The sequence below is a fragment of the Xyrauchen texanus genome, chromosome 41 (genome assembly GCF_025860055.1).
Source record: "Xyrauchen texanus isolate HMW12.3.18 chromosome 41, RBS_HiC_50CHRs, whole genome shotgun sequence".
NCBI classification, from domain to species: Eukaryota; Metazoa; Chordata; class Actinopteri; order Cypriniformes; family Catostomidae; genus Xyrauchen; species Xyrauchen texanus.
In genome coordinates this window covers 14,970,787-14,997,521 of record NC_068316.1, presented here as the reverse complement: position 1 = coordinate 14,997,521, position 26,735 = coordinate 14,970,787, and the positions used below count along the sequence as shown (strand labels likewise).

General features: G+C 38.2%; 1 protein-coding gene across 6 annotated transcripts in view; it reads right to left on the bottom strand.

The window, feature by feature from the left end:
* Window positions 1-26,735, bottom strand: part of LOC127634191 (phospholipid-transporting ATPase IB-like) — a 105,656-nt gene that overhangs the window by 3,238 nt on the left and 75,683 nt on the right. For all 6 annotated transcript variants that reach the window (XM_052113628.1, XM_052113629.1, XM_052113630.1 and 3 more), the window contains 13 exons: window positions 24,850-25,022; window positions 20,433-20,616; window positions 20,080-20,190; window positions 16,310-16,384; window positions 15,343-15,465; window positions 14,669-14,747; window positions 14,511-14,572; window positions 10,014-10,070; window positions 8,907-9,014; window positions 6,761-6,849; window positions 6,528-6,632; window positions 1,769-1,860; window positions 1-533 (listed from right to left, as the gene is read on the bottom strand). The exon at window positions 1-533 is cut by the window's left edge and continues 3,238 nt beyond it. In XM_052113628.1, coding sequence (XP_051969588.1) covers window positions 439-533; window positions 1,769-1,860; window positions 6,528-6,632; window positions 6,761-6,849; window positions 8,907-9,014; window positions 10,014-10,070; window positions 14,511-14,572; window positions 14,669-14,747; window positions 15,343-15,465; window positions 16,310-16,384; window positions 20,080-20,190; window positions 20,433-20,616; window positions 24,850-25,022 — 1,353 coding nt within the window. In that variant the 3' untranslated portion in view covers window positions 1-438. The remainder of the gene's footprint in view (window positions 534-1,768; window positions 1,861-6,527; window positions 6,633-6,760; window positions 6,850-8,906; window positions 9,015-10,013; window positions 10,071-14,510; window positions 14,573-14,668; window positions 14,748-15,342; window positions 15,466-16,309; window positions 16,385-20,079; window positions 20,191-20,432; window positions 20,617-24,849; window positions 25,023-26,735) is intronic.

Genomic DNA, 26,735 nt, shown 5'->3' with positions numbered 1-26,735 from the left:
TCCTTCTCAGTGCATATATAGCTCACATATACAAACGTGCAAATGAATCCATGCACCCACACAATATACTATAGCCAAATGCAGACAAAAGAGAAATTCCATTATGAAGCAATCTTGTGACTCCTGACTTTCCACTTCTGGATGCTTCTTGCCGCCTTTTGCCTGTCCGTTCAGTTTGACTGGCCATTTCAGAGTGACAATATCCCCGCCCACCCCACACCTCTATTTCTGTACACCCACCCCCTCCAAAAAGTCTGACCTCGTTAAGGGAGGCCATGTGAAATGTAGCTGGGTCCAGTAGTGCGCTAGCTGTGCCCAGTTCAATTTAGTTCAACTTAAAGTTCCAAAAAGGGCACAGCAGGATCACCCAGCACAGGTGTGTCCATTAAAGTCTCTACCAGCTGCTGCTGTGGTGACCCTCAGCAGAACGTTGCCCAGCTACAGGCTGGGCCGTTGACGGGTGGTGTCGTAAGAGCGTACAACCTGGGACTGAGACACCACACCATGCTCCTCCTGTGAGAATGCATATCCATCTATGGGGAAAAGGAAGAGAAAAGGCACATTCACATGTATGCTAAGATAAAGAAAGGTTGGTCACTCAGATATGGATGATGGTTGTATAGGAAAATAAAATCTCAAATGTTTCAGATAGCAATGAGAGTAAAGGAATAGTTCACCCAAACAATACAATTACTTAATCATTTACTCACCCATATGCCATCACAGATTTGTATGTCTTTCTTTCTTCTGCACAATATGACACCAGTTTAATCCATGTCTTAAGAAGCTTTTAGAAGACTAGCACAGCTACAATTGGTTTGGGGTGAGAACAGACCAAAATGTTACTCCTTTTTGGCTAACACTAGACATCAACAGTCTCCTTGGTGATCATGATTTCAAACTTGATTACATTTCCTATAGCACCATCTAGCGCTCTGTGCATGCGTCAAGCATTAAGAAGTGTAATCAAGTTTGAAATCATTATTGTGCCAAGAGACTGCAATGACAAGATGTAAAATGAAAAAGGAGTTATATTTTGGCTTGTTCTCACACAAAACCGCATAGATCGCTTCAGAAGGCATGGATTAAATCACTGGAGTCATACAGATTACTTTTATGCTGGCTTTAATAGCTTTTTTGGAGCTTCAAAATCTAGGTCACCATTCACTTGCATTGTATGGTTCTACAGAGCAGAGATCTTCTAAAAATCTTTGTTTGTGTTCTGCAGAAGTAAGAAAGTCACACACATCTGGGATGGCATGTAAATGAGAGAATTTCCATTTTTGGGTGAATTATTCTTTTAAATGGAGAGCAGAGGGAGACTTTTGATAAGGTCTCCTGGCTTTCAGATTTTTCTATAAAAAAAAATTAAAAAAGAGACCCTATTATTCTCTGTCAACATTTGTTATTTGTGGTTATTTTTATATCTCCAAACCAAAGCTGATACTTGCATAAACATAACTGAGAACTCCCTTAAGACTCACTAGATATGAAAAAGCAATAAAGTGTTCCTATTGGGTGTCCTGGTAACCCCACCAGGCTTCTTAGCTACATTAACCTGCAAGACCCCCTTGATCTTAAACTTGCTAAGTTTAGCTGGTAAACTGTATTGCTATAATGGCCCACCTGCTTGACCAGGACCAAACCAGCACAGTCCATCCTGCGCTTTTTATCAGGGCACACATACTTACATTTTGTTTTAAGTTACCTGTGCAGATGTGTGTATTCAGTCTGTTAAAATGGGTCTGTGTGAGGAACTTTAACTTACGTGACACGGTCTGCTGCACAGAGTTTGAGCGTCCCACACTGGAGGGCGTTTTCCAGAAGACTCGAGTCAGCAGGTGGGCACGCTCGTTCAGACTGGACAGAGAGAGAGAGACAGACAGGTAAACCCACCAATCACGGTGCAGAGCTAATGACTGATATGCTTTAGTCATGGCACACAGGAATGACTGACAAACTAGAGGTCAAATCACATGCTCAGACACAACTAAGATATCACACCACCTTTTCTATAACACACAGACTTTTAATCTTCTGCATGGGGGTCTTGGTACACAGCAGATACACTTAACGATGATCAGTCGAGTAGAAAACACATTGACACACACTCAAACAATTCTAAGAAATGGCTTCCCAAACCACTCCTAAACAACATTAAACTTGGTACTGCAATCCAAAAACATCTCTTCAAATATTTCTACAGCACTAAATTCTCAACCTTCTCATCCTTCAAAATAAAACAGAGCATAAAACAGTTCTCTGTCCTAAAAATTACTGTAACCAATAAAGGAGTTTCCAATTACTAAATTAAATGGCAAAATATCAATGCTGAACCTGGAATTCCAATGCCATTTTGCGGCCAGTTTCAACTGAGCAAGCCTGACCTCATCTTTGATAAACAGGTTCAATGTTGAAGAATCAATCTATGGCGTTTTCCTGTAAATCAGATAAAAGAAAATTTCCCCCTATCCATAACAGAGAAAGAGTGATCCGAAAACCAGTTGTTATGGAGGATGGCCAAACTTTTCAAGGTTACAGCTCAAAATCATATTGCACTATGAAGGGGACAGTTTGCACTGTTATCGTTGGGAAGGACGTGGCATTCATTTGGCAAAAATTCTGCAACAGTGTATGAGATATGGCAGAACGTTGGCCAATAAAAACTATGTCTGCAAAACAGATGACCTGCTGAAAGAACAGGATGATGAATTGTAAATAAAGAAATAAAAGGATGGAATGACACATAGGCTCACTTGTAACCAGAGCTCTTTCTTTCTTTTGCCATTTTGGAGTAGTCTTTCTCTAGAGCTGGGGGACAATCTTCCAAATATCAGTTGTGGTGGGGGACAGTTGTTTTGATTTATCAACTTGGCTACAACTTATTTTCCTCTTGATTGTCCCTCATGTTCGAGTCCAGGTTTATATTAGACTGGAGGAAAATACTTCTCCCCTGTCCAGTACAGCTAGCTGACGCTACTACAAAGATCAGCTTAACCAGCAGGTTAGTGCAGGTTTCGTGCTAGTCTAGCTGGTGGATCACCATAGCCATGTTTTTCACTGGCAAAAGCTAGCCTGTGAAGATGGTTAGCCAGCATGATCTTTCAAATGAAGCTGGTAAAGTTAGTTTATAGCCTGGTGGGAACACCAGCACACCAGCATCCCTTGCTGGGGTACCAGTAGGGCTGGGAATTGAGATTTGATTGAATTCCGATTCACAAGCTCTCGATTCAATTCGATTTCAATTTGAAATTGATTAATGTCCCTTTCGCTTACATATGAAGCTGCTAATGCTGTTAATTATCCAGGTGACCTTATAACTAGCTACATTACAAAAATATAAATGTTACTAATTATATTTTCTTAGTTTTTCATCATTTTGGTCACATTTTGGCTTTTTAAAAATTAGCCAATCCATGTATTCAATCAATAAATAAGATATTAATAAGTTACATGTTTATTGTTTAATTGCATAACATGTATTATTTACAAGTATTAACATTGATTTGTTGAACATGTGCTAAAAATGAGGTACTGTCTCTACTGTAAAGAGCGTCTGTAGACGCTAATGTCTAAAGTTAACGAGACCGGAATCTAATGGCTTTAATCTCATCTATGCTATACATGGTCAGAATGAAATGTTTATTTTTTGGTTGTTTTTGATCAACAACTGACTTCAGAGAACCAAAAGGGTATTAAACAACACATTATTCAATAACAAATGGGTCATGTGGATCTCGTCTTTGGACACGCATTACACAGAACAACTTTTAGTCTCAACATGCAGTTAAAGGATCTCGCTGCTGAATACTTCACCACTATACCACGCAATTACTGGTCAGTGAAATATAAACATAGTCGCATAGTGCAAAATGTTGTTGTAAATGTGAGTGATTTCCTCTCATTGAAGTCGAGGGTTATGCATAGAGTAAAATGAAAAAAAAAAATAAAAATCTATATTTTAACCCACACCTAGGGTGGAGATCAGCAATGCTGGTCTTGTCATCAGGGGAGGTCTTCTCAGGTCGACAGAGTTACAAGTTGAATCTATTCGATTGTTCCAGTCTCCACCCAACAATGCTCAATTAAAAACTGATGTTTAATCGTTCAGCAGATTTTGGACACTCCTTCAGAATGACTTACACCCATTATCCATTTTACAGCTGGATATTTACTGAAACAAATGAGGTTAAGCGCTTCACTCTGGGGGAATAAGGGGGTAAACCTAAACAGGGCTTACGGCCAACATCCCTCTGATTAGAAGTCCATTTCGTCAACTCCCTGGCCATAAATTAGTGGCCTAAAGACCACAAAACACTCCAAGGTATTAGAAAAACTTCATGAGGCTAAACATACGCTTGCCAAGTTCCTGTCTCATATAGGGCCATACACCAAACTCAATATGTAGTGCAATATTCTGTAATATCTCTGGGAAAAAAATTATTAGGACTAAATCCAAGCAATCATTCCACACAGTCAGCCTCAAAATCCACAAACAGTGTGAAAACAAATACATGCACAGACTAGAGCTATTCTTAACTACTTGTCAAGGAAGCTACACACACACACACACACACACACACACACACACACACACACACACACACACACACACACACACACACACACACAGTCCTTATAGCTACGCAGACCTGACCAGCTCATGTCCGCCTGACATTGCAAAACATGAAAATAGAAAGAGAAAGGGGAAAAGAAAAGTCAAAAGATATAATGATGGTAGAATGGAAGGTTCATGGAAGGAGCGAGAGGGAAACAGAGGTCACTCCACATCCCTACAGAGGGTCACATTCAGGCAGACTGGCTCTACCTGCGTGCATGCCTGCCTTTGACTCTTTAGTCTATGAATCCTCAGCATTGGGCCTGTGGGTGTTCAGGCAGGGGTTAGAAAGTTTGCAAATAGCGTGCAGGCATAAACAAATTATATGTTGATTACATAACATAATACAATAAAATAATAAGAAAAAAAACAATATGGTGATAAATAAAACACAACACAAAGCGATAAAAATAGGGCTCCCACACTTTTTGATCAATTAATTTCCATGACCTTTCCAGTCATTTGTAATTACTGGATGAGGATTTTAAAAATAACTTATGTTCAGACCAATATGCTAATGAATGATACAGACCGATTTGTTAACCGGTTTGTACGGGAAAAAAATGACTCAAAAAAAGATTTGCTCATTAGTCTTTCAAATATGATTTACTCTACTCAAGAGCAATATCTAGCTGATTAAACATTGACACAACAAGAGCAGATAACTTGAAAAATTAAAGATGAAATGTGCTATTTCTGCGCTACTAGTGGCACCAAACGGAATTACAAAAATAAAGTACGTTTTCTAACAACTTTTGACAACACCCCTTAGACTCATCACACCCTTTCACACTCTCTGATTCCCTATGAACAAATAGGCCATACTAAATAAAACATTGAACGTCATAATAACAAGACCATTATAACATACACTCACTGAGCACTTTATTAGGATCACTATGGCACCAACAATTATGCCACACTCGAAATCACGGAGATCACATTTTCCCCCATTCTGATGGTTGATTCGAACATTAACTGAAGCTCCTGACCCCTATCTGAATGATTTTATGCACTGCACTGCTGCCACACGATTGGCTGATTAGATAATCGCATAAATAAGTAGGTGTACAGGTGTCCTAATAAAGTGCTAACACACCAGACAGAAAGCTTGGCATAGGAACTGATAACATCTCCAGACTAAACAATAGCTGATTTGTGTAAGTTTACCTGTCGAGAAGCAACTCTGCAAGTTTGGGGTCTCGATCGAACACCGAAAATTCCTAAAATTCACCATGTAAATACAGTGCCAATGTTCACTTTTATTTTACTCCATTCTCTGTCTCTGTGTCTTTTAGGAATTCTTCGAATTTTGGCTTTAACATTTGTAGGCGAAGCTAAATTTCTTTTCCTCTGTACATGTCTGCCATGGATGTTCATATTTCCCTGGCTGAACAGCTTACTACAAGTAGCCTCACCTCAAACTTAAGCTATATGTTGAGCTAAAAAGGGATGTGTGGAGCTGAGCAGGCCACTCAAAATATAAACATCAATATTTTGATAGTGCCTTGGAGGCTCAGTGTTTATACTTTTGGGTGAGGTAAACCAAAGAATGGCTTACTCATAGTTGTCAGTGAAAAATAAAAACTGGGATAGTAGAACATCAAAAATGTTACATAGTTCACATTTAATATTCATAATAGAAATTGAAATAACTTTTCCAGCACTTTAGATATTTTAAAAATTTCCATGACTTTTCAGGCCTGAAAAATCTTGTAACATTCCCTGATATTTCTATATTTTTCATCACTGTGGGAACCCTATATAAAGAGTTATGCATTTGTGTTAAGAGAGACAAATTCTAAACCTTGTTAAAATGCCTGGTAAATCAATCTGAGATATTAAAGAGGAAGACACATGCAGTTTAACAGTTGTTTGCTTTGGCTTCAAGTCATATCTATGGACATACCTGCGGCCGCTGGCATCTCTGAGGACAGCTGCCCCAGGGTCCACAGCCCGAGCCTCTAATTCCTGCACTTCCTCTAGCAGAGTCTTCCTTACTGTGCGTCGTCCTCTGAACACACAAAGCCAGACAGTGTGAAATTGTCAGTCTGTTTATGTGAGTGGCTAATATACTGTACATTGCCAAATCATCCTACATTTTCGCCATAAATACACTGAAGTGTGTGGTATGTTACTTACGCGTTCCACACCACATCTTTGAGTAAACATGCTGTTGGCACCAGTATAAGGCCCAGCCAAAAGCTCCAGCACTGCATCACCCTGCCAGCCTAAAAACAAAGATAAACAAATTTTTTTGAAATCAATGCTCAGCAAACATAACCACACTCAATCAATGAAGGATTTCTGTCTCCTAACAGCAGCTTTTGACCCCTGTTAGTGGGAGAGGTTAATTACCTATTTGTCTACTGTCTATCCCTCTCCCCCACTGTCTCTGTTATGTGCTTTAATACAAGTGTCTTTTTCCCCTAATGAGTCATCTCTTTGAAATTGGACCAGAAGGCCAAATATTAAGGCTAAATCTAAATAAACCAATTGTTTTAAACTACAGAAAAATTCTCTCAAGTAGCCTCTTTGGTAGTGGTCAACATATATGGGTTGGCAGATGATGATGATACTTAGAGAGCATGTCATTTGTTACAGTTATCACAATGTCAAAATGTGGCCCAATTATTATATATGTATGTCACATTTGTTTAAATTAATAATAATAATAATAATATAATTACAACATTTGCTAACATTATATAATACAGTATTATAGTAAATGAGACACACACAAAATTGCCAAACTAAACTTTACATGTACAGTATACAATATTTTTTCAAAATTCACTTAAAATATTTTAAAGAGAAATACACAACCATTAACAAGGCTGATTTTGGAGCTAGTGGACATGGTCGATGCAGATCATTTTCAAAATAAGCTTCAGCAGCGAATACGTTTTTGAGGATTGTGCATGTGCATGAACAGACTGGAGAACAAACATCAAACGATGGACATTTCTGGGTGGGAGTACAGTGGGAAAAGCATATACATTATAAACTATACCTATTTATACACACACCCATGTAAAATATTGAATGTTCCTTAAATTCGTGTCTATGCACTTGTTGGACTGGGGGAATCCCAGATTTTTATGTAAGAGGGAAATATCACTATTGCACAGAGGTCACGATGGAAAGTTAAGGAAACAAACACAGCAAGAACTCTGGAATATCTGGTACTAAAGCAACGGAGAATAAAACAGCAAAGTCTTCCTCGGTTGCCAGGTTCGTTATTTACATAAGCGTCGCAGGGAAATTACGTTGCAGTGGAGAAAGCTGCTTACTGACTGAGATGCATGTATATGAGAGGCTTATACGGTGCATGTAAACGGGAACGCCACTTTCTTGCAATAGGCCGCTTTCTGGTGTCTATTTAAATGTAGTCATTGTCTATTTCTACTTTTTAGTATGACAGAAACATTAAATGTATTCTAAATTTTATTACTGGAGAGCGTTTTTAAATAAAATTTGATCATCAGGATCACATTTTTCTTGAGGTAACTTTGAAGCAACTTCACTGTGTGCAATCAAGTGATCCCACTGAGAGGAGAGGTTATGGATCCTCCAGCGCTTATATTCTGACAGAATCTGCTAGACACCATAAACCATTAGGAGGCGTCCCTTTGCGACAGCTGCATATACACCCCCAGACGACAACCCTCCTAAATTCTCAGACAAGCAGACGCGCAAATATACACTGATATACAGTGATGGAAAAAACATGCACATGCATCTGCTCTCTCCTAGTTTGGCCTACATGGAAAGATGGAGCAATTAACAAATTAGTGGCTGGGAAGAAAGGCCTACGCTGCAGGGTAAAGAGCAAGGGATGTCCCATCTTTCTCTCACTCTCTTTGAGAGCAGCTGTAGGGATACTTGAGCACATTCCTCATTTCTGACACAAATCAAATTAATGGGCCGGAGGGCTTCAGAGAGCTCTATCCCACCCCGACTGCCCCACACCCCCACACTCTGCGGACATCCCTGTAGGGACAGGGAAAAATTTAATGGAGCGTTCCTCACTCAAACACACACAGATATGTCTGTAGTGTTGCACAAACCAGCCCAGGCTTGCGTCAACACTTCCAGGGTAGGCCATAAAAGCCTGGAGCTCGGGTGACTGTGTAGCAGGTGCAGTGGGACTGCGGAGTGGGACATCAGGCCATAAATCCGATACAGAACACCCAGAGAGCAAGTGGTCCAGACGCCGGACGGCAGTCAGATACAAGAGTGTGTGAAAATGTATGAGAACAAGCAGGTGTGCTTGTTTTGCACTCACCTGGCCCAACATATCTGGCGCTATAGGAATGGTTGGCCAGATAGCAGAATAAACAGCGAAAAACAGCATCCAGAGCACCATGCTGCCCCATACAGCCAGATGAGAAAACTGGATAGAGAGTGAGAGGATTAGTTATTTAGTAAGCTCTATTTAACCAAGATAATACACTCATTGATATATCTTTTGTAAGAGTGAGCTGGTCCAAAATTTAGCAAAAAAAACACAATAACAAGGTAACATACGACAAAGAGGACAATAATACAAAAAAAGTTCCAATGGTGGAAGTGTGGTAAGATTTATAAATTTTTTGTTTGTACATATTCCATATTGCTGGGCATTAAACTTAAAACCTAGTATACCCAGCTCAGATCTAATACGAGGAACAGTCAGATATGCAGAGAAACCAGATGAAATGCAAATTGGTGTTAGACCATAAATTGATTTGTAAATAAAACAGTACCAAGATCACCAGATCAGCATTGACAATAAAGTGCAATTGTGAGTTTGATAACCACGATTGGTAATAAAATGTTACACACTATGAAAACTATATCTTTTCTTTTATTAATATTGAGAGCTATAGAGAGAGCTGGGTCATGGTCAATTTCAAACAGTGTATTGACGCAATGAATATAGACTTCTCCAACACGTCAGCAAACTCTCTCTGTCTGTAATGGACACCGTGTGAATTCCAAGTGGGCTCTACTTCATCACAAGTGCTGGTGTGTGGACAGCTGAACGGACAGGGAGTGTCAGCGTCTCCTCAACCCACACCAAAGCAAGACAGAGAAATGTCCTGACATAGCACCAGTATATGTTCTCCATCTATCTAAAGCAATGGCACTTCCTGGAATATACAGTATATGACCTTCCTATAGAGTCGGACCCATACAAAATATCATGTGCAAACTTAAGAATGTTCCTTCATGTGATCTTCTTTCACTCTAAATATATAAAAACCTCTTTGGAATAAATTCAATGTATTAGACGGGGCTTTCATAAGAGTTGCCAGAGATGCTTATTGCTTTGAGCCCATACAGCCAGCTGTGAGGTGTGTGTGTGTGTGTGTGTGTGTGTATTTGTGTTGGAGGATGGTGACTGACTTACTCTTGTCCATGCTGTGGTCTCCATACCGGCTTTCAGACATACAGTTACCACTACATACTGAGAGAAAGAGAAATAGAGTGGTCATAAATAACAGTAATGATATGTACTCATCATCCTGGTAAATCGCTCTGTACAGTTTCACACAAACTTGAGTACATAAAACCAGATGAGGGCTTTCACAAAGGCATCGACTTACTACTGCCTCTAGCAATATACACAGCTTTAAAACACACAATTACACTTTTAAAGTAATCACTCATACACACACATACACACTTAGAAGCCTGTAAGGAACAGATAGACATTCCAGAAGACAAAGATTTCACTCCCTATGGGACTTATTCATTACCGTTTTAATGGCTAGAGTGTAGTATCGCCTCCAGAATTTCCAACATATTGTATTTAATAGTCTGGGTCTCACACACACACACACACACACACACACACACACGTTTCTATAATGGAACCTTGTCCAAAAACACAACGCATATACATTGAACCATAGAGAATTCTAACACACTTTTCTCACTTCTGGGAGTGGCCCTCACGGGGTAAACTTATTTCCGGAATCAACAACGGCCATTTAAACGTGAGCAAGATCTGGTTAAATCAAAGTCTTCATACAAATTAAATAGTATGTTAATGTTTGATCTGACTTTATGCTTTGTCGGTGACTCTACAGAGCTCTAATTTACATTCTGACACTTCTTTTATCTCTGATATTTCTGATTCATATGCTCCTGACATCATCATAAAACTCAGTGTGGTAAAGTTAATGTTTGAGTTAATGTTTCGGTATAATATTAATTAAACTGTGTATTTTACTAAATTAAGCCAAACCCACTCAGACATACATCTGTCTTTTACAAAGCACATGGTTCACATTTTAAAATAAGATTTTTTTTTTTTTACATAGCAAGATTATTATCACTATAAATAAAAATAATGGAACCATGGCTGTGAAATGTTCAGAAAAATATCCCATTGTTGTGACAATGCTGTTTTTTCGTGAGACTATTTTTTTTATAATTTTTGAGAAGTGTATGTACAGTAGCTAATGGTCTTACGATGTAAATCCACGCAGTAATATCCGATGTAGTGCTTAATCCACTTTGCACACATTAATATTGTTATAATCAGTATAACATTTATTGTTAATTTGCACAGTTCCTTTTTGCTCTCTGCTGCTCGGTTACATGGTTATATTTACAGGTGAAACTCGAAAAATTAGAATATCGTGCAAAAGTTCATTAATTTCAGTAATTCAACTTAAAAGGTGAAACTAATATATTATATAGACTCATTACAAGCAAAGTAAGATATTTCAAGTCTTTATTTGATATAATTTTGATGATTATGGCTTACAGCTTATGAAAACCCCAAATTCAGAATCTTAGAAAATTAGAATATTACATGAAATCAATAAAAAAAAAGGATTTTAAATACAGAAATGTCGGCCCTCTGAAAAGTATAATCATGCATATGTACTCAGTACTTGGTTTGGGCCTCTTTTGCATTAATTACTGCCTCAACGCGGCGTGGCATGGATGCTATCAGCCTGTGGCACTGCTGAGGGTGTTATGGAAGACCAAGATGCTTCAATAGCGGCCTTCAGCTCTTCTGCATTGTTTGGTCTCATGTCTCTCATCTTTCTCTTGGCAATGCCAAGCCAGGTCAGGCGAGTTTGCTGGCCAATCAAGCACAGTAATACCATGGTCATTGAACCAGGTTTTGGTACTTTTGGCAGTGTGGGCAGGTGCCAAGTCCTGCTGGAAAATGAAGTCAGCATCTCCATAAAGCTTGTCTGCTGGAGGAAGCATGAAGTGCTCTAAAATGTCCCGGTAGACGGCTGCGTTGACTCTGGACTTAATAAAGCACAGTGGACCAACACCAGCCGATGACATGGCTCCCCAAACCAACACAGACTGTGGAAACTTCACACTGGACTTCAAGCATCTTGGATTGTGTGCCTCTCCATTCTTCCTTCAGACTCTGGGACCTTGGTTTCCAAATGAGATGCAAAATTTGCTCTCATCAGAAAAGAGGACTTTGGACCACTGAGCAACAGACCAGTTCTTTTTTTCTTTAGCCCAGGTAAGACGTTTGACATTTGAAGCCCATGTCCAGGACCCGTCTGTGTGTGGTGGCTCTTGATGCAGTAACTCCAGCCTCAGTCCACTCCTTGTGAAGGTCCCCCACACATTTGAATGGCCTTTTCCTGACAATCCTCTCCAGGCTATGGTCATCCCTGCTGCTTGTGCACCTTTTTCTTCCACACTTTTCCCTTCCACTTAACTTTCTATTAATGTGCTTTGATACAGCACTTTGAGAACATCCAACTTCTTTTGCAATTACCTTTTGAGGCTTTCCCTCCTTGTGGAGGGTGTCAATGATGGTTTTCTGCACAGCTGTCAGGTCAGCAGTCTTCCCCATGATTGTGAATTCAACTGAACCAGACTGAGAGACCATTTAAAGGCTCAGGAACCCTTTGCAGGTGTTTAGCTGATTAGAGTGTGACACTTTGAGCCTACAATACTGAACCTTTTCACAATATTCTAATTTTCTGAGATTCTGAATTTGGGGTTTTCATAAGCTGTAAGCCATAATCATCAAAATTATATCAAATAAAGGCTTGAAATATCTTACTTTGCTTGTAATGAGTCTATATAATATATTAGTTTCACCTTTTAAGTTGAATTACTGAAATTAATGAACTTTTGCACGATATTCTAATTTTTCGAGTTTCACCTGTATATATACAATACAAAATTCATGAAAATAGGAAACTCATTTGACAGGATGACTTGGTTTTATTAGTTTGATTATTTATACATTTATAATGCATTTAAAATTTTTGGGAGTTTAATACGAGGTTCAAGAAGATATAGTGAATTTTATTAGTATTTTTGCAACTGCACTGGGAGTATATAAAACTTTTTAAAATGAATTTCTCGTGATAAGGAGACGCAAGGATTGTCATTTATTCTAATGAGATGGGAGCTGGTGAAGAAACCACACCAGCACTGCATTTGAGCATATAAATCAAAAGAGACTGCAGCTTAAGTAGCAAATCAGTTGGGAAATTATGATTATCTCTGTGTGCATTTTATTGTGACTCGTTGGAATATGGACCATACAGAAGAGGTAAGAAGCGTATACTAAAATAATAGACCGTAAGCGAAAAGTAACTTTACCCTGCCAATTGGCTCGTGGGGTAAGAACAATAGTGACATCACCCATTTAGTCCAGACGATGAACTTTTAAAAGGCCAGAACAAAACTGTTGACCATTTTAAGCCTGAAATTAAAGGAACAGTTCCCCCAAAATTGAAAATTCTCTCACCATTTACTCACCCTCATGCCATCTCAGATGTTTATGACTTTCTTTCTTCTGCTGGACACAAACAAAGATTTTTAGAAGAATATCTCAGCTCTGTTGGTCCTCACAATGCAAGTGAATGGTGACTAGACCTTTGACACTCCAAAAATCGAATAATGCAGAATAAAAGTAGTCCATACGACTTCAGTGGTTTAATATACGTATGCCTTCTGACGCAATGGAATCACAGATTCCACAAAAACAGATACATTTTCCAATTATTTTTTAAATTTTAAATCTTCAGCATTTCAGACATTTCAGAATGTGAAAGTGGCGATTTATAGTAAAAAGGACTTAAATATTGATCTGTTTCTCACCCACATCTATCATATTGCTTCTGAAGACATAGATTAAACCACTGGAGTCATATGGATTACTCTTATACTGCCTTTATGTGATTGTTGTAGCTGGGATGGCATGAGGGTGAGTACACAATGAGAATTTTCATCTCTTTAAGCGAATAAGTGGTAAATTACTATTACTATTCTCATACTAATGGTTTGTGATTTGAACAAACTCCTCAATGTTTCTGTGAGAAGTGTGCCACGACTTTCTAAGCTATCATCGGATGTTTGTTTTTATTTTCTGGCAGACAGTAAAATGAGCAAAAAATCCCATAGACTTACACTGAAGAGGGCACCGAGCCATATTTTGGTACCAATAGCATAGAGATTTGTGGGTGATCTATTGACTTATGTCAGTATGCAACAACCCAGAACACCCTAGCAACCACATAGAAACAACCACCAAGAACCACCACTCACAATTATTTCAGAAAATGTACAAATCCAGTTACTGTTGCAACCCTAAATAGCAGACTTCAACTGTAGTATTTCAGCCATGAAGTGCACACACTGGCCAATGGTGAGCGGTCTTGTCTGTTCTGGTCAGTTTCCTCACAGTTGGGGTTTTGGTGCTCTTTTTTTAGTTGTATGGTCGTTTTGCAAGGACTTTTCTCAAGAATAGCCAGTGAAAAGGGGCATTAACAAGTTTACAGTGTAAACACTGGCAGCTAGCGAACGGAGAAGAAGCACTCGCAAGGAAATGATGTGTGACTTCTTATTGGCTGGAAGGGCAATGGTGCAGTAAATGCTATGCTGTGATTGGCTGATGACTCACCGTGTAGACGATGTTCCCCACGAACAGGTAGTCGACACTGTTGCCACTGTCAAAGGGAGTGTCTGAAGAAACAAAAGGGGTTGAGGGAAGATACTCAACAATTTACACAATTGCGCTTGAGTGTTTTAAGTGTTTGTGGGAGAGTTTGTGATAGTTACCGTGCTCCAGTACTTTGAGTGGAAACCAAAAGAGAATAATGGAGTGAATGAGAGCATTTATACAGTGGCCCCAAAAGACCTGGAAAAAGAGTGAATGAAAGAGAGGAAGGGAGGGACAGAAAGAAGGAACGAGAGAGGGGGAGAAAGAGAGAGAGAGGCGAGGAGTCAGTTAAGACAGTCTAATGCCAAGATACACACAGCCCACACAAACAGTTTCTCTGCAATTGCACAGCTAGTGCAGTGTCCCCGAGATCACCCCTAACACACACAAGGGTGTAGATTTGGCTTGAACATTTACATGTTTCCATTGATCATGGTATAAATATTGGGGAGGGGGTTGTAATCTGCAATCTACGCCCCTGAACACACACACATAAACTCCCATAAATGAATGACTTTCTTATTCTAGCCTCATGAATCTCATTATTATCTCTGTGATAACAGAGTTGCTTCATGCATTCAGGAAATGAGCAGTCAAAACAACATGATGATATTGCTAACAACATCAGACCTTGCTAATCAATCACAAACTGGACTAAGCATCTTTAAGACTATCATAAAAAGTCTTGACACTGCCTGCAGACAGATTTATGATTCTTCAGAATCTGTTGTTATGCATGACCATTACTGTCTATTAATGTGTGTGTGTGTGTGTGTGTGTGTGTGCATGATACCTTGGTGTTAAAACCTTCTGCATTCTGTGTAATGCGGTAGAGCTGAGGGAATCGTAGCATGTTCTGTTGACTGCAAGGTCGGTCAAATATTCCCAACGTGAAAGGAGGGAGTGCTGTAAAGATCTGAAACACATATGCACACACTCAATTATTAAAGTCAATTATCAAAGTATTGTAGAATATCATACATATGCATCAAACTAAAACTATAGCTCTGTTCCAAACCCTAGTGTGCTGTCTTGCTGTTTACTGCCTACATAGGTAGCTTCTAAAGCCGAAAGTATACTTCAGTTTTGACGTGTATGATTAAGAGTCTGCATTTAGTCATAATACCCTTTTAAAGTATACTTCATTTGACTGTATGCCTATAGTTAGCGCATGCCGACTATGACTGCTATGAAATACTGGACTATTTCTTGTCAGGAGTTTTTCCTTCAGACACGAGTTATACAAATGCAGATATATCCTGACCTCCTCACTCGCTCTTGATGTGCACATCCACAGCTGTTGTTTCCACCTTCGTATCCTGATGTTTAGGGGTGATTACATCTTCTAGCGCTTCTAAGAAAGCAATGGCTCAAATGTGAGTGTTGCCACCTTGTGAACCCATTCATTTGTGCAAATAATTCCAGGCGCATGCACAACAAAATTTGCATCTCGCATTCTGTACACATAGTGTTTAAGTCTGACGAAGTATACTTTGGGTTTAAGGCTACATCCAAAACATAATGATCTCATAATGATCTCATAAATGATTTGAAAGGCTCTATGTAGGCAGCAAATCCGCACTAGCAAAACGTAGCTGTGAAGCTGGTTGACCAGTATAGTTTTTCTGGTAATGGTTGTTAACCAAAGAAGTCTTGCTGGTAGGTTTTGAAACATAGCTTGTGGTCATTAAAATGTTGAAAAATTAATAAAACAACTGAGAAAGATATTAGAAGAGTGATAGTGGGAGAGAGACACTCACCACATTGTACAGGCCAATGCACCACCGTTCAAACAGGATCTGTCCAGAGAAACCGTTTACAAATGCGAACCAAAGCTGAGGACAAGAGAGGGGGGAAAATGTGATAAAGAATAGCATGAGAAAAAAGGAGAAATGAAAAGACAAGAGAAACATGGAAACTTGAGTGTCATTCTGCTTTCGGACAACAGCATAAACCATGGCAGAGGTCAGTTCATATAAACAAAAGCCTACACATGCACACACACATATGTCTCTGCTATGAAGACAAAGACAGTCAGTAAACTTTGACCTTTAAAGCTCTCCTTTGCAGGAAGTTAATCCTCAGTAAGACCCCCAAACCACTCCTATTCCCTGACAGATGTGGTCATTTTACAATCACATTCCAAAAATATTGAGATTTCTATATATTTTACTGCCCCAAAGTGAGTCCACTGTACCCAGCTCTTCCCATAACATGCACATTCATGCATACCAACGTCATCTCACCCAACACACACACACAGAGCAATGGGGGCTGACTTTGGGGGGCATGTCTCTGCACCTGCTGCCATTTTGGGGGGCGGGGGTTGGCACAGCTGACAAATGCTTGACTGGACAGGACAGTGACCCAGTCAGTGAAACTCACAATCTACCCAGCACACGCACACACTAACACTGCTCTCGGATGACAATGTAACTGGTATGCAGTTTTGAACTGGATGGACCCTGCCATTATAGATAGGGGTCAGTGACTTTGACTGTGCCTGCAAGTGTGTGTGTATTTACTTTAAATATTTACCCTAAAGTGAGCTAAATCGGAAAAACCTCCTTTTGGGTACAATTTGGGATATCCTCATTTGGAAAAACGATTCATAAATGTTTTATTATTATAATAATGCAAAAACATTTCTGTTAAGGTTAGGTTTAGGGCGTGATTTAGGGTTAGTTATAGCAATTATACAGTTGAAGTCAGAAGTTTACATACACCTTAGACAAATACATTTAAACTCAGTTTTTCACAAATCCTGACATTTAATCATAGAAAACCTTCCTTGTCTTAGGGAAGGATCACTACTTTATTTTAAGAATGTAAAATGTCAGAATAAATGTAGAGAGAATTACTTATTTAAGCTTTTATTTCTTTCATCACATTCCCAGTGGGTCAGAAGTTTACATGCACTTTGTTAGTATTTGGTAGCATTGCCTTTAAATTGTTTACCTTGGGTCAAACATTTTGGATAGCCTTCCACAAGCTTCTCACAATAAGTGCTGGAATTTTGTCCCATTCCTCCAGACAGAACTGGTGTAACTGAAAAGGTTTGTAGGCTTTCTTGCTTACACACACTTTTTCAGTTCTACCCACAAACTTTCTGTCATATTGAGGTCAGGGCTTTGTTATGGCCACAACAATATGAATTTGTTGTCCTTAAGCCATTTTGCCAAAACTTTGGAGTATGCTTGGGGTCATTGTCCATTTGGAAGACCCATTTGCGACCAAGCTTTAAATCCTGGCTGATGTCTTGAGATGTTGCTTCAATATAGCCTCATAAAGCTATCTATTTTGTGAAGTGCACCAGTCCCTCCTGCAGCAAAGCACCCCCACAACATGATGCTGCCACCCCCATGCTTCACGGTTGGGATGGAGTTCTTCAGCTTGCAAATCTCACCCTTTATCCTCCAAACAATGGTCATTATGGCCAAACAGTAAAATCTTTGTTTCATCAGACCAGAGGACAGTTCTCCAAAAATTAAGATCTTTGTCCCCATGTGCACTTGCAAACTCTAGTGCGGCTTTTTAATGGCGGATTTGGAGCATTGGCTTCTTCCTTGCTGAGCAGCCTTTCAAGTTATGACAATATAGGACTAGTTTTACTGTGGATATAGATTCTTATCTACCTGTTTCCTCCAGCATCTTCACAAGGTCATTTGCTGATGTTCTGGGATTGATTTGCAATTTTCGTACCAAACTAAACATCTCCTAAACATCTCTAGGAGACAGAATGCATCTCCTTCCTGAGTGGTATGATGGCTGTGTGGACCCATGGTGTTTATACTTGCATAATATTTTTTATAAAGATGAGCGTGGTAACTTCAGGCATTTGGAAATTGCAAGACACAATTCTTTTTCTGAAGTCTTGGTTGATTTCTTTTGATTTCCCCATGATGTCAAGCAAAGAGGCACTGAGTTTGAAGGTAGGCCTTAAAATACATCCACAGGTACACCTCCAATTCATTAATTGCCTAAAGGCTTGACATCATTTTCTGGAATTATCCAAGCTGCTTATAGGAACAGTTAACTTTGTGTATGTAAACTTCTGACCAACTGGAATTGTGATATAGTCAATTAAAAGTGGAAAAACTGTCTGTAAACAATTGTTGGAAAAAATCACTCGTGTCATGCACAAAGTAGATGTCCTAAACAACTCACCAAAACTATAGTTTGCTAATAATAAACATGTGGATTGGTTACTGTAGTTAGCTTTATATGAAAACAATGGAAGTCTATAGTATTTCACCATTTATAGTAGATAGCTGAGCAAATGTTTGTCTGTCTGTGTGATGGAAAGCAGAGACCAGAGGGGATATCTCATTTATCACTGTCAAACACTTCCACAAACAGCTGCAAGCAGTCTACTTAATGTATGCAAGCGTGTCTGTGTGAAAGAGACGCAAGGAAAAGAAGTGAAAAAGAATGTGTGTGCAGGTTTGTGTGGAACACTAGAGAGAGCAAAAGGCAAAAAGTGTGTGTGTGTGTGTGTGTGTGAGTGTGTGTGTGTGTACTTGTGCTAATTTGATAACTATCTTTAAAAAGTTAACTGAACTCATGCCATGTAAACTGAACACATGCTAAAAGGCAAAACTATGAAATTTAAAGGAATATTCTGGTATAAATAAAAGTTAAGATTAATCGACAGCATTAGTGGCATAATATTGATTACCAAAAACATATATTTGGACTTGTACCTCCTTTTCCTTAAAAAAAAAAAGAGCAAACATCAGTGAGGCACTAACAATGGAAGTGAATGGGGGCCAATACATTAAATATATTTAAATCCTCACTATTTCAAAAGTATAGCCACAAGACATAAACAATATGCGTGTTAACACTATTTTTGTGTGATACAATCGCTTACTGACCTTTTCTGTGTTATCACCAATTTTAAAACAATGTCGACAAACCCTAAAACCCTATATTGACTGTAAAAATTACGATTTAAACAACTTTACAGCTCAAATAAAACATGAGTTTTAACAGAAGAATTAATGTAAGTGCTTTTATAAAATTATAAGATTCACATTTCTGCCTTTAAACCCTCCAAAAATTGGCCCCACTCACTTCCATTGTAAGTGCCTCACTGTAACCTTTTTTTTTTTAAAAGAGTCAAAATAATTTTTTTGTGGAAATCAACAATATGCCACAAATGCTGTCGATTGAGCTTAACTTGTATTTAACATGCAATATAATATAGCAACATACATTTAAATATGTTCCTCACAAAAATCTATCACATGACTTCAGAAGACTAGGAATATTGCACACAAGTTACTATTTGGCACTTGTTAAGCTATTTTGGGGCTTGATGGCATCCATCCACATTTATTTATGAGCACTGTAAACAGTCTTCCTAACACTTCTTTTTGTGTTCCATGAAAGACAGAAAGTCAGAAGGGTTTGAAGGCATGAGGGTGAGACAGAATTTTCATTTTTGGGTGAACTTTTCTTTTAAAAGTGATACATACACACACATACACACATTCCTCATAAATGTTTTTGTGGTAAATGCTCATACCTCTATGATGTACAGAACCACATTCTTATAAAAACAGTACAGGATACATTTGGTAACCCGGTTGTAACTCCAAGCCCCATGAACCAATAACAGCTTCTCCAGGTAGGAAAACTAAAAAGACAGAGAGACAGAGAGGTTGAAAGAGGAATTAGTTTGCCCACAGGAACACATGTGAACCATTACTGCAGGAGCAGCTACCCGGATACAACAGCACTGTGGGCAGAAGACTGCTGTGTGATTTGTGTTGTGGTAGTCTAATTAAGTTTTTAAAGATGAGGCATTGTGATGTGTGTGTTTGTGTGTGTGAGCCACAGAATAATGAAATACATGAATGAGCTTGTGTTGTGTCAGACCTGAGCTATAGAGTAGTCAGATGAGTTGGTGGCCTGCATGCCCTCATTCCCACTGATGCCTACTCCCACGTGTGCCGTCTGTATCATGCCCACATCGTTGGCTCCATCTCCAATGGCCAGTGTGATGGCCTTCACATGCTTCTTCACCATGTCCACGATCTCCGACTTTTGCAGTGGAGATACCCTGAAAGCACAATACAACAGTTTAATTCAGTAACATTACATTACATGTTGGCTCTACAGCGAGCTTAAATGGCTCTTATGTTAACGTCAAAGGCAAGGCACAAGTTCAGAATTTTCTCAAAAGGTGTATTAGAATTAGGGCTTTCAATTTAACAGGTTCATTTAGTGCTATTAATTGTAGAAAAATATTTTGTTAAAAAAGTTACAATTAATCATGCTTCCAAGGCTACCAGCTTTATGTATTTCCGTTTCCTAGTCAGCAGGGGGCAGTCAGCTCAGCCTCAGTACATGCACTCTCGAAACCTTGTCAAATCAAAGTAATGCTACGGTAACAACATTTTTGCGACACAAGATGATTTGGTTGCTTTAGAAAATTTGCTTTTCAATTCTCATTCGTATTTTGACATATCGGTTAGGTTTAGGCATTGATTAAGGGAAGGGATGCCTGTTTTGTGTTTACCTATCATTTAATTTTAGATTACTATTGGTTTACGATAAAAGTTTTAGGTAAATTCACCTTGTGAAGTCTGTCTGATTACAACACCATTTTGTCTTTTCACCAGGAAACTGCAGCCAAATGTATAATAAGGCACATCATTTCGTTTTGCAAAAATGTTGCCATGGCCACGTACATTTCATGAGACCAGGATGAGGCATCAACAAATAAGTAGGAGGCTTTCACATAGTGTGCGCTTTAAAGTTCAAAGACAGCTGGATGGATCAGAAAAGAATGCAGGGGTCTCAAGACATGTTTTTTTAGGCTTTCAAAACTAAACTGAAAATGCAGCGTTTAATGTTCAAGATGCTGAAAAGAAACGTGATGCAACCAATGTGAGGTGCTCCATTAGTCAGTGGAATTAGTCAATCATTCTACTCAAATGTCAAACTTTCCAGCATAAGAGCTTCCTCTTAAGAGTTTTTCCTCAATCACTTTGGCATTGTGTTGACTGGCATTGTGAAAAAAACTTAACATTTTGACCAGTACGGCTTGCACGATTACAAACTTTTCATTTTGTCAAATTTACTGACACAATAACTAGGTTTTGAAGCATGAATTAAATGTTTTGGGTGAGTTACTACATTTTGCAGACATGCAATAGAGTTGTGATGTCCAAAAAAAACAGTTGTGAAAATTGCACTTACAGTTTAGAGAATGTTAAGACTGTTTCAAAAAAATTAGCCAAAGCGATTGAGAAAACTGTCATGTTTTGAATGAGCAACTTAATTTTAAAAAATCAATCCACACTAACCAAAAAGGTTTACGATACTTTTCCAAATGATACAATGGTACATGGTTATGCCTTTTATGTACTGGACATGTACTATGTTAGTAGTACCATGTAAATATAAAAAACAACTTTAGTGGTACCATGGTACAGTGATATTATCAGATGGCAATACCATGGTATTTATTAATCATCATATTCATGTACCACGATATGATTACCATTTTAGTACTATCACTGTACCATGGTAACACCACAGATCTTTTTGTAAGTGCAGCAGACATGTAATCATAAACTATTGTGCTTCACTTTTCTATGGAATTCCCCTATGGCAGGAGTGGTACATGATTTGGATTTCTAAGGAAAATTAATGACCACTGATATACATTTACATGTATTCATTTAGCAGAGTCTTTTATCCAAAGTGACTTAAAATGAGTGATGCTACGACACAAGCAATTATTCATAAGTAGACAGTAATATTAGAAGTGCTGCTATACAAAGTTTCAGAGTTGGCCATAAAAGTTCAATCTAGTATATATATGCATGATCTTCTAAATGGTGTAAGCATGGCATAGTCATAAAAATCTAAAATCTGCAGCGAAAAGACAAATATTCTCCAAAACTACTTTCTCTAGTCATCAAATCACAGGGGAGAGATCTGAGGAAGCAGGCAGATGAAAGGTGGGCTCATGTTCTTCATGGTGGAATTGAGCAGAAAATAAGAAGGTTAAAGCAGCTCTTTAAACAAACAGAGTGTGAACTAGGGAAACCATGCATGGAGAATATACACACATACACGCAGATCATTTCCTCGCAGACTTTCTCCTTCTAACACACACACTTTTGAAGCTATGCAGTATGTTCAAAGTCTAAGTCAGTATGTGAAAATGTTTTTATTTTGTTTGTTTATAATTTAATAATAATAAAAAAATAATAATAATTAGAAATTGTCTTATCAGTATAACAATTGAAACGAAAAGCTGAATTGAATGTTAGAATGTTTTTGTATTTGGTCCCTCTTTTGCTTTAATGACAACATGCATTTGAGCTGTCATGGACTCCGCAAGTTTGTGTAAAACCTGTTTTGAGAATGTTCCAAAACAGATAATGAGCATCTTGTGCACTTCAACGGAAGCAAGGAAATGTGACCTTTAATACAAAGTAGTTAATATGGTCAATTTCACAAATGTGCTTAATTGATAAGTGACCTAGAAATAGTGCAGAATCTTAAATTTTTCTTATTCATTTTGTCATAACATATCTTTATTGAAAAATTTCTAAATCCTAAAACATTTGTCAGTTTATTCAATGTGGACTCAGGCTTTTGAGCCCTTCCATATTAGTGAGGGCAGATTTTCTACTAAGATAATGAAATGTACTATACCCTACCCCTAAATCTAACCCTAACAGAAACGTCTGACATTATTTTATTTAAAGCAAAACATGATTTAGTCAGTTAATGAGCATTTCAAATTGTGAAGCCCACTTCAAATTACCTTACAAGTCAGTTTTAGTCATGTTTCATAACATATTTGAGGACATTTTATTTTTTTTAATTTGGAACTCACAATAGCCAAACCTGTACACACAAACACACACACATTCTCTGCTGGCTGTCAGGATGTGTGTAAATTCATGTAGTTCTGGGACATTGTGTGTGTGTGGGGGTGCTACAGAGGGAGGAGAGGTTGGTTCAGCCTGTTTGTAGGGCCTTGGAGAACAGCTTACAAAACGCCACACAGACTGCTTATTTATATTCAGATTATATTCAGATAAACACTCATAGTACTTAACAATACTATATGAAAGACTGTATTGTCTACCTGTGTGTATGAGAGTGTGTGAGTGTGTATAATGACAGTAAGTGAGTCATTAGCTTGACATTTGCACAGTGCTCTGTATATTATATTACCTCTCCACAGCCCCTCTGTTCTAGGAGCCAAGCTCTTTATTTCACCAGTTGTTTAGTCACCCAGGGCAAAACACAACCTTTTACTTAAAAGCGTGCACACAATTACGCAGACCTTTTTTTTGGGGATAAATAAAGGATGTGTTTTTTCATTTACGCATGCTGTTCACATGACTGTTTTACTGCTGATGCCCTTATACGAATATATGGGATGTTAGACTACAGTTTTTAAGACGGGCATTAAAGGGACAGTTCACTCAAAAAGGAAAATTCCATCATGCCGACCCAGATGTTTTACTTTTTTTCTTCTGCTAAACACAAAAGATTTTTAGAAGAATATCTCAGCTCTGTAGGTCCATACAATGCAAGTGAATGGTGACCAGAACTTTGAAGGTCAAAAAAGCACAGAAAAGGCAGCATAAAAGTAATCCATATGTTTTAAGTGGTTTTAGAAGCAATATTATAGGTGTGTGTGAGAAACAGATCAATATTTTTTTTTTACTATAAATCCTCCTCCCTGCCCAGTAGGTTGCGATATGCACGGAGAATACAAATCGCCAAAAACAAAAGTATGTGAAAGTGAAAGTGAAGATTTATAGTACTTAAATATTGATCTGTTTCTCACCCACACCTATCATTTGACTTCTGTAGAAATTAATTTAACCACTTATGGATTAATTTTATGCTGCCTGTATGTGAGTTTCAAAGTTCTGTCCGAAACAACAGAGCAGAGATATTCTTCTAAAAATCTTTGTTTGTGTTCTGCAGAAGAAAGAAAGTCATACAAATCTGGGATGGCATGAGGGTGAGTAAATGGTGACCCACACTGTCAAGCTCCAAAAAATAGTTTTTTATGTTGGCATTTTTTAATAATTTGTTTTTGGAGCTTGACAGTATAATCAATTTTCGCTCTATAGAAAAGAGCAACACGGACATTCTGCAAAACCCCTGTTGTGTTTGATGGCAGAAAGGACATGGCAGGGCTTTGGAACAATATGAAGGTAATTAAATGATGACAATACATGATTTATCTTTACAGTGTATAGGCTCTGAGGCAGAGATGTACATATATTTTTGGGAAAGTTTGTGTGTATACCTGCAACAGATGACGGCCTTACAGGACAGGGCGAGGTCAAGGAAGGCTTGCCGCACTTCAAAAGAGAGGGCGTACTTGAGCGTCTGTCCATCTATGATAAGTGCTAACTCATTCTCTTTCCTCAAACTGTCACCCAGCGAGGAACAGTGAGCTGTTAGTGTGGCCCTGGTTGCCTGAGTACAAGAAAAGACACATTTTATAACCACACATGCAAAGAAATCCTAAATATATTGCTGTACAATACTTTAATATTTGTCCTTTTAAAAAAAATAAACATTTTAATTTCTACAACACATCTAACTGCATAAAACCATCCTAATCTCTTTGTGAGAAAACATGCCAGCACACATTTCCTTATATTTGCCTAACACCATACTTCTCACGCATACACATGGATCACACACATATCAGAGCAAGAGTGTAATGCCAAAGGAAGTTGAAGGGGATGTTTTAAGTGGTGTCATTGAGGCCATTAGCACCACAATCTCTTATTCTCACACACACACACACACAGACACACACGCACACAAACACACCTGTTACACATCATCCTGTCACCCGAGACACTCTAAGCCCTGAAAGGACTCGAAAGCATGAACTGTTGGCCAACAAGAGCTTTATACAGGGAGAGAGGGACAAAAGGAGTGAGGGAGAAAGAAATGTGATAAAGCATAAAGGAAGAGAAGAAAAGGATGAAAACTAGAAAAAGAAAAGAAAGTTCAAGAAACTTTGATTTTTACTTAAAGACATGCTTAAAAGTTGAAAAAGAAATAAAGTAAAAGCCTTGAAGTTTGAAGGTCGTTTAGGCCTTATGTACTGAGATCTATAAAGCATTGACAGACAGACAGAGTCCTAGATCTAACCCAAGTTCATAAAATAAGAAGAATCTGTTTCTGTCACTTCCTCAATTCAACTCATTTTTGTGTACAAATAAACAGCAGCATCATTCAACACACTGAGGATATTAGTTTAAATACTACAATATGTAACAGCACAGCATCAATATGTGTTTGTTTTTACTTATCTAGACTTTGGGGACAATGAGGTTAGCTAAATCTGAAACCTCCCTTTGAGGACATGCTGAAAGGTAAAAACATTATTAATAAAGTAAAAGTAATTATTAACATTTAAAATGTATACACTCAAAGATTTTTATTTTTGGGTTAATTAACTTTATACAAAAAAGGAAGATAATGGAATTTTAGTCATATACATGCTATTTTCATCAAATGGTTGCTGATATCCATAAATGACTATGACCGAAACAGCAAGTGCCAACTATTTGCTGTAGAAAAATGTATAAAACCGGTCATTCACTACAGAAACCGTACTCTCCTCTGCCATGTTGGAAGTTTACGTCTCCATCCAACTGTGAAACTTCGGTATCAAATTTTTATAAAACTTTATAACATGCTATGAGATTGGAACCGGAAGAGCGATTCACCAGATTTTGAATAAAATGTATATTAAACTACTGTCAACCAGCCCACACACACACACACACACACTCTATGGTGACCATCTTCCTGGAGTGTTCTGTCAAAATAGAAGCCCCAGGTTTTTAAAGAAATTATTCTGAAATACATTACTATAGTAAAATATAATTCTAATATTTATTATAATTATTTTTCATATTAAATAAATAATAAAAAGGAAAGACTATTTAAAAAACATCTTAAAAGGCTACAAATTTTTATGTAATCCTTTTTTGTTTTCTCTACTTCATAAAAAACATAATGTATAGTTAGAGGGGTTTGTTTCTTTGCATATTAAAGACTATAGTCAATCAGTTCCACACAGTGAGGTATAGATATTATAGTGTGTGTGTGTGTGTGTGTGTGTGTGTATGTGTGTGAGAGAGAATGCACATGCATGCTTGAGATAAA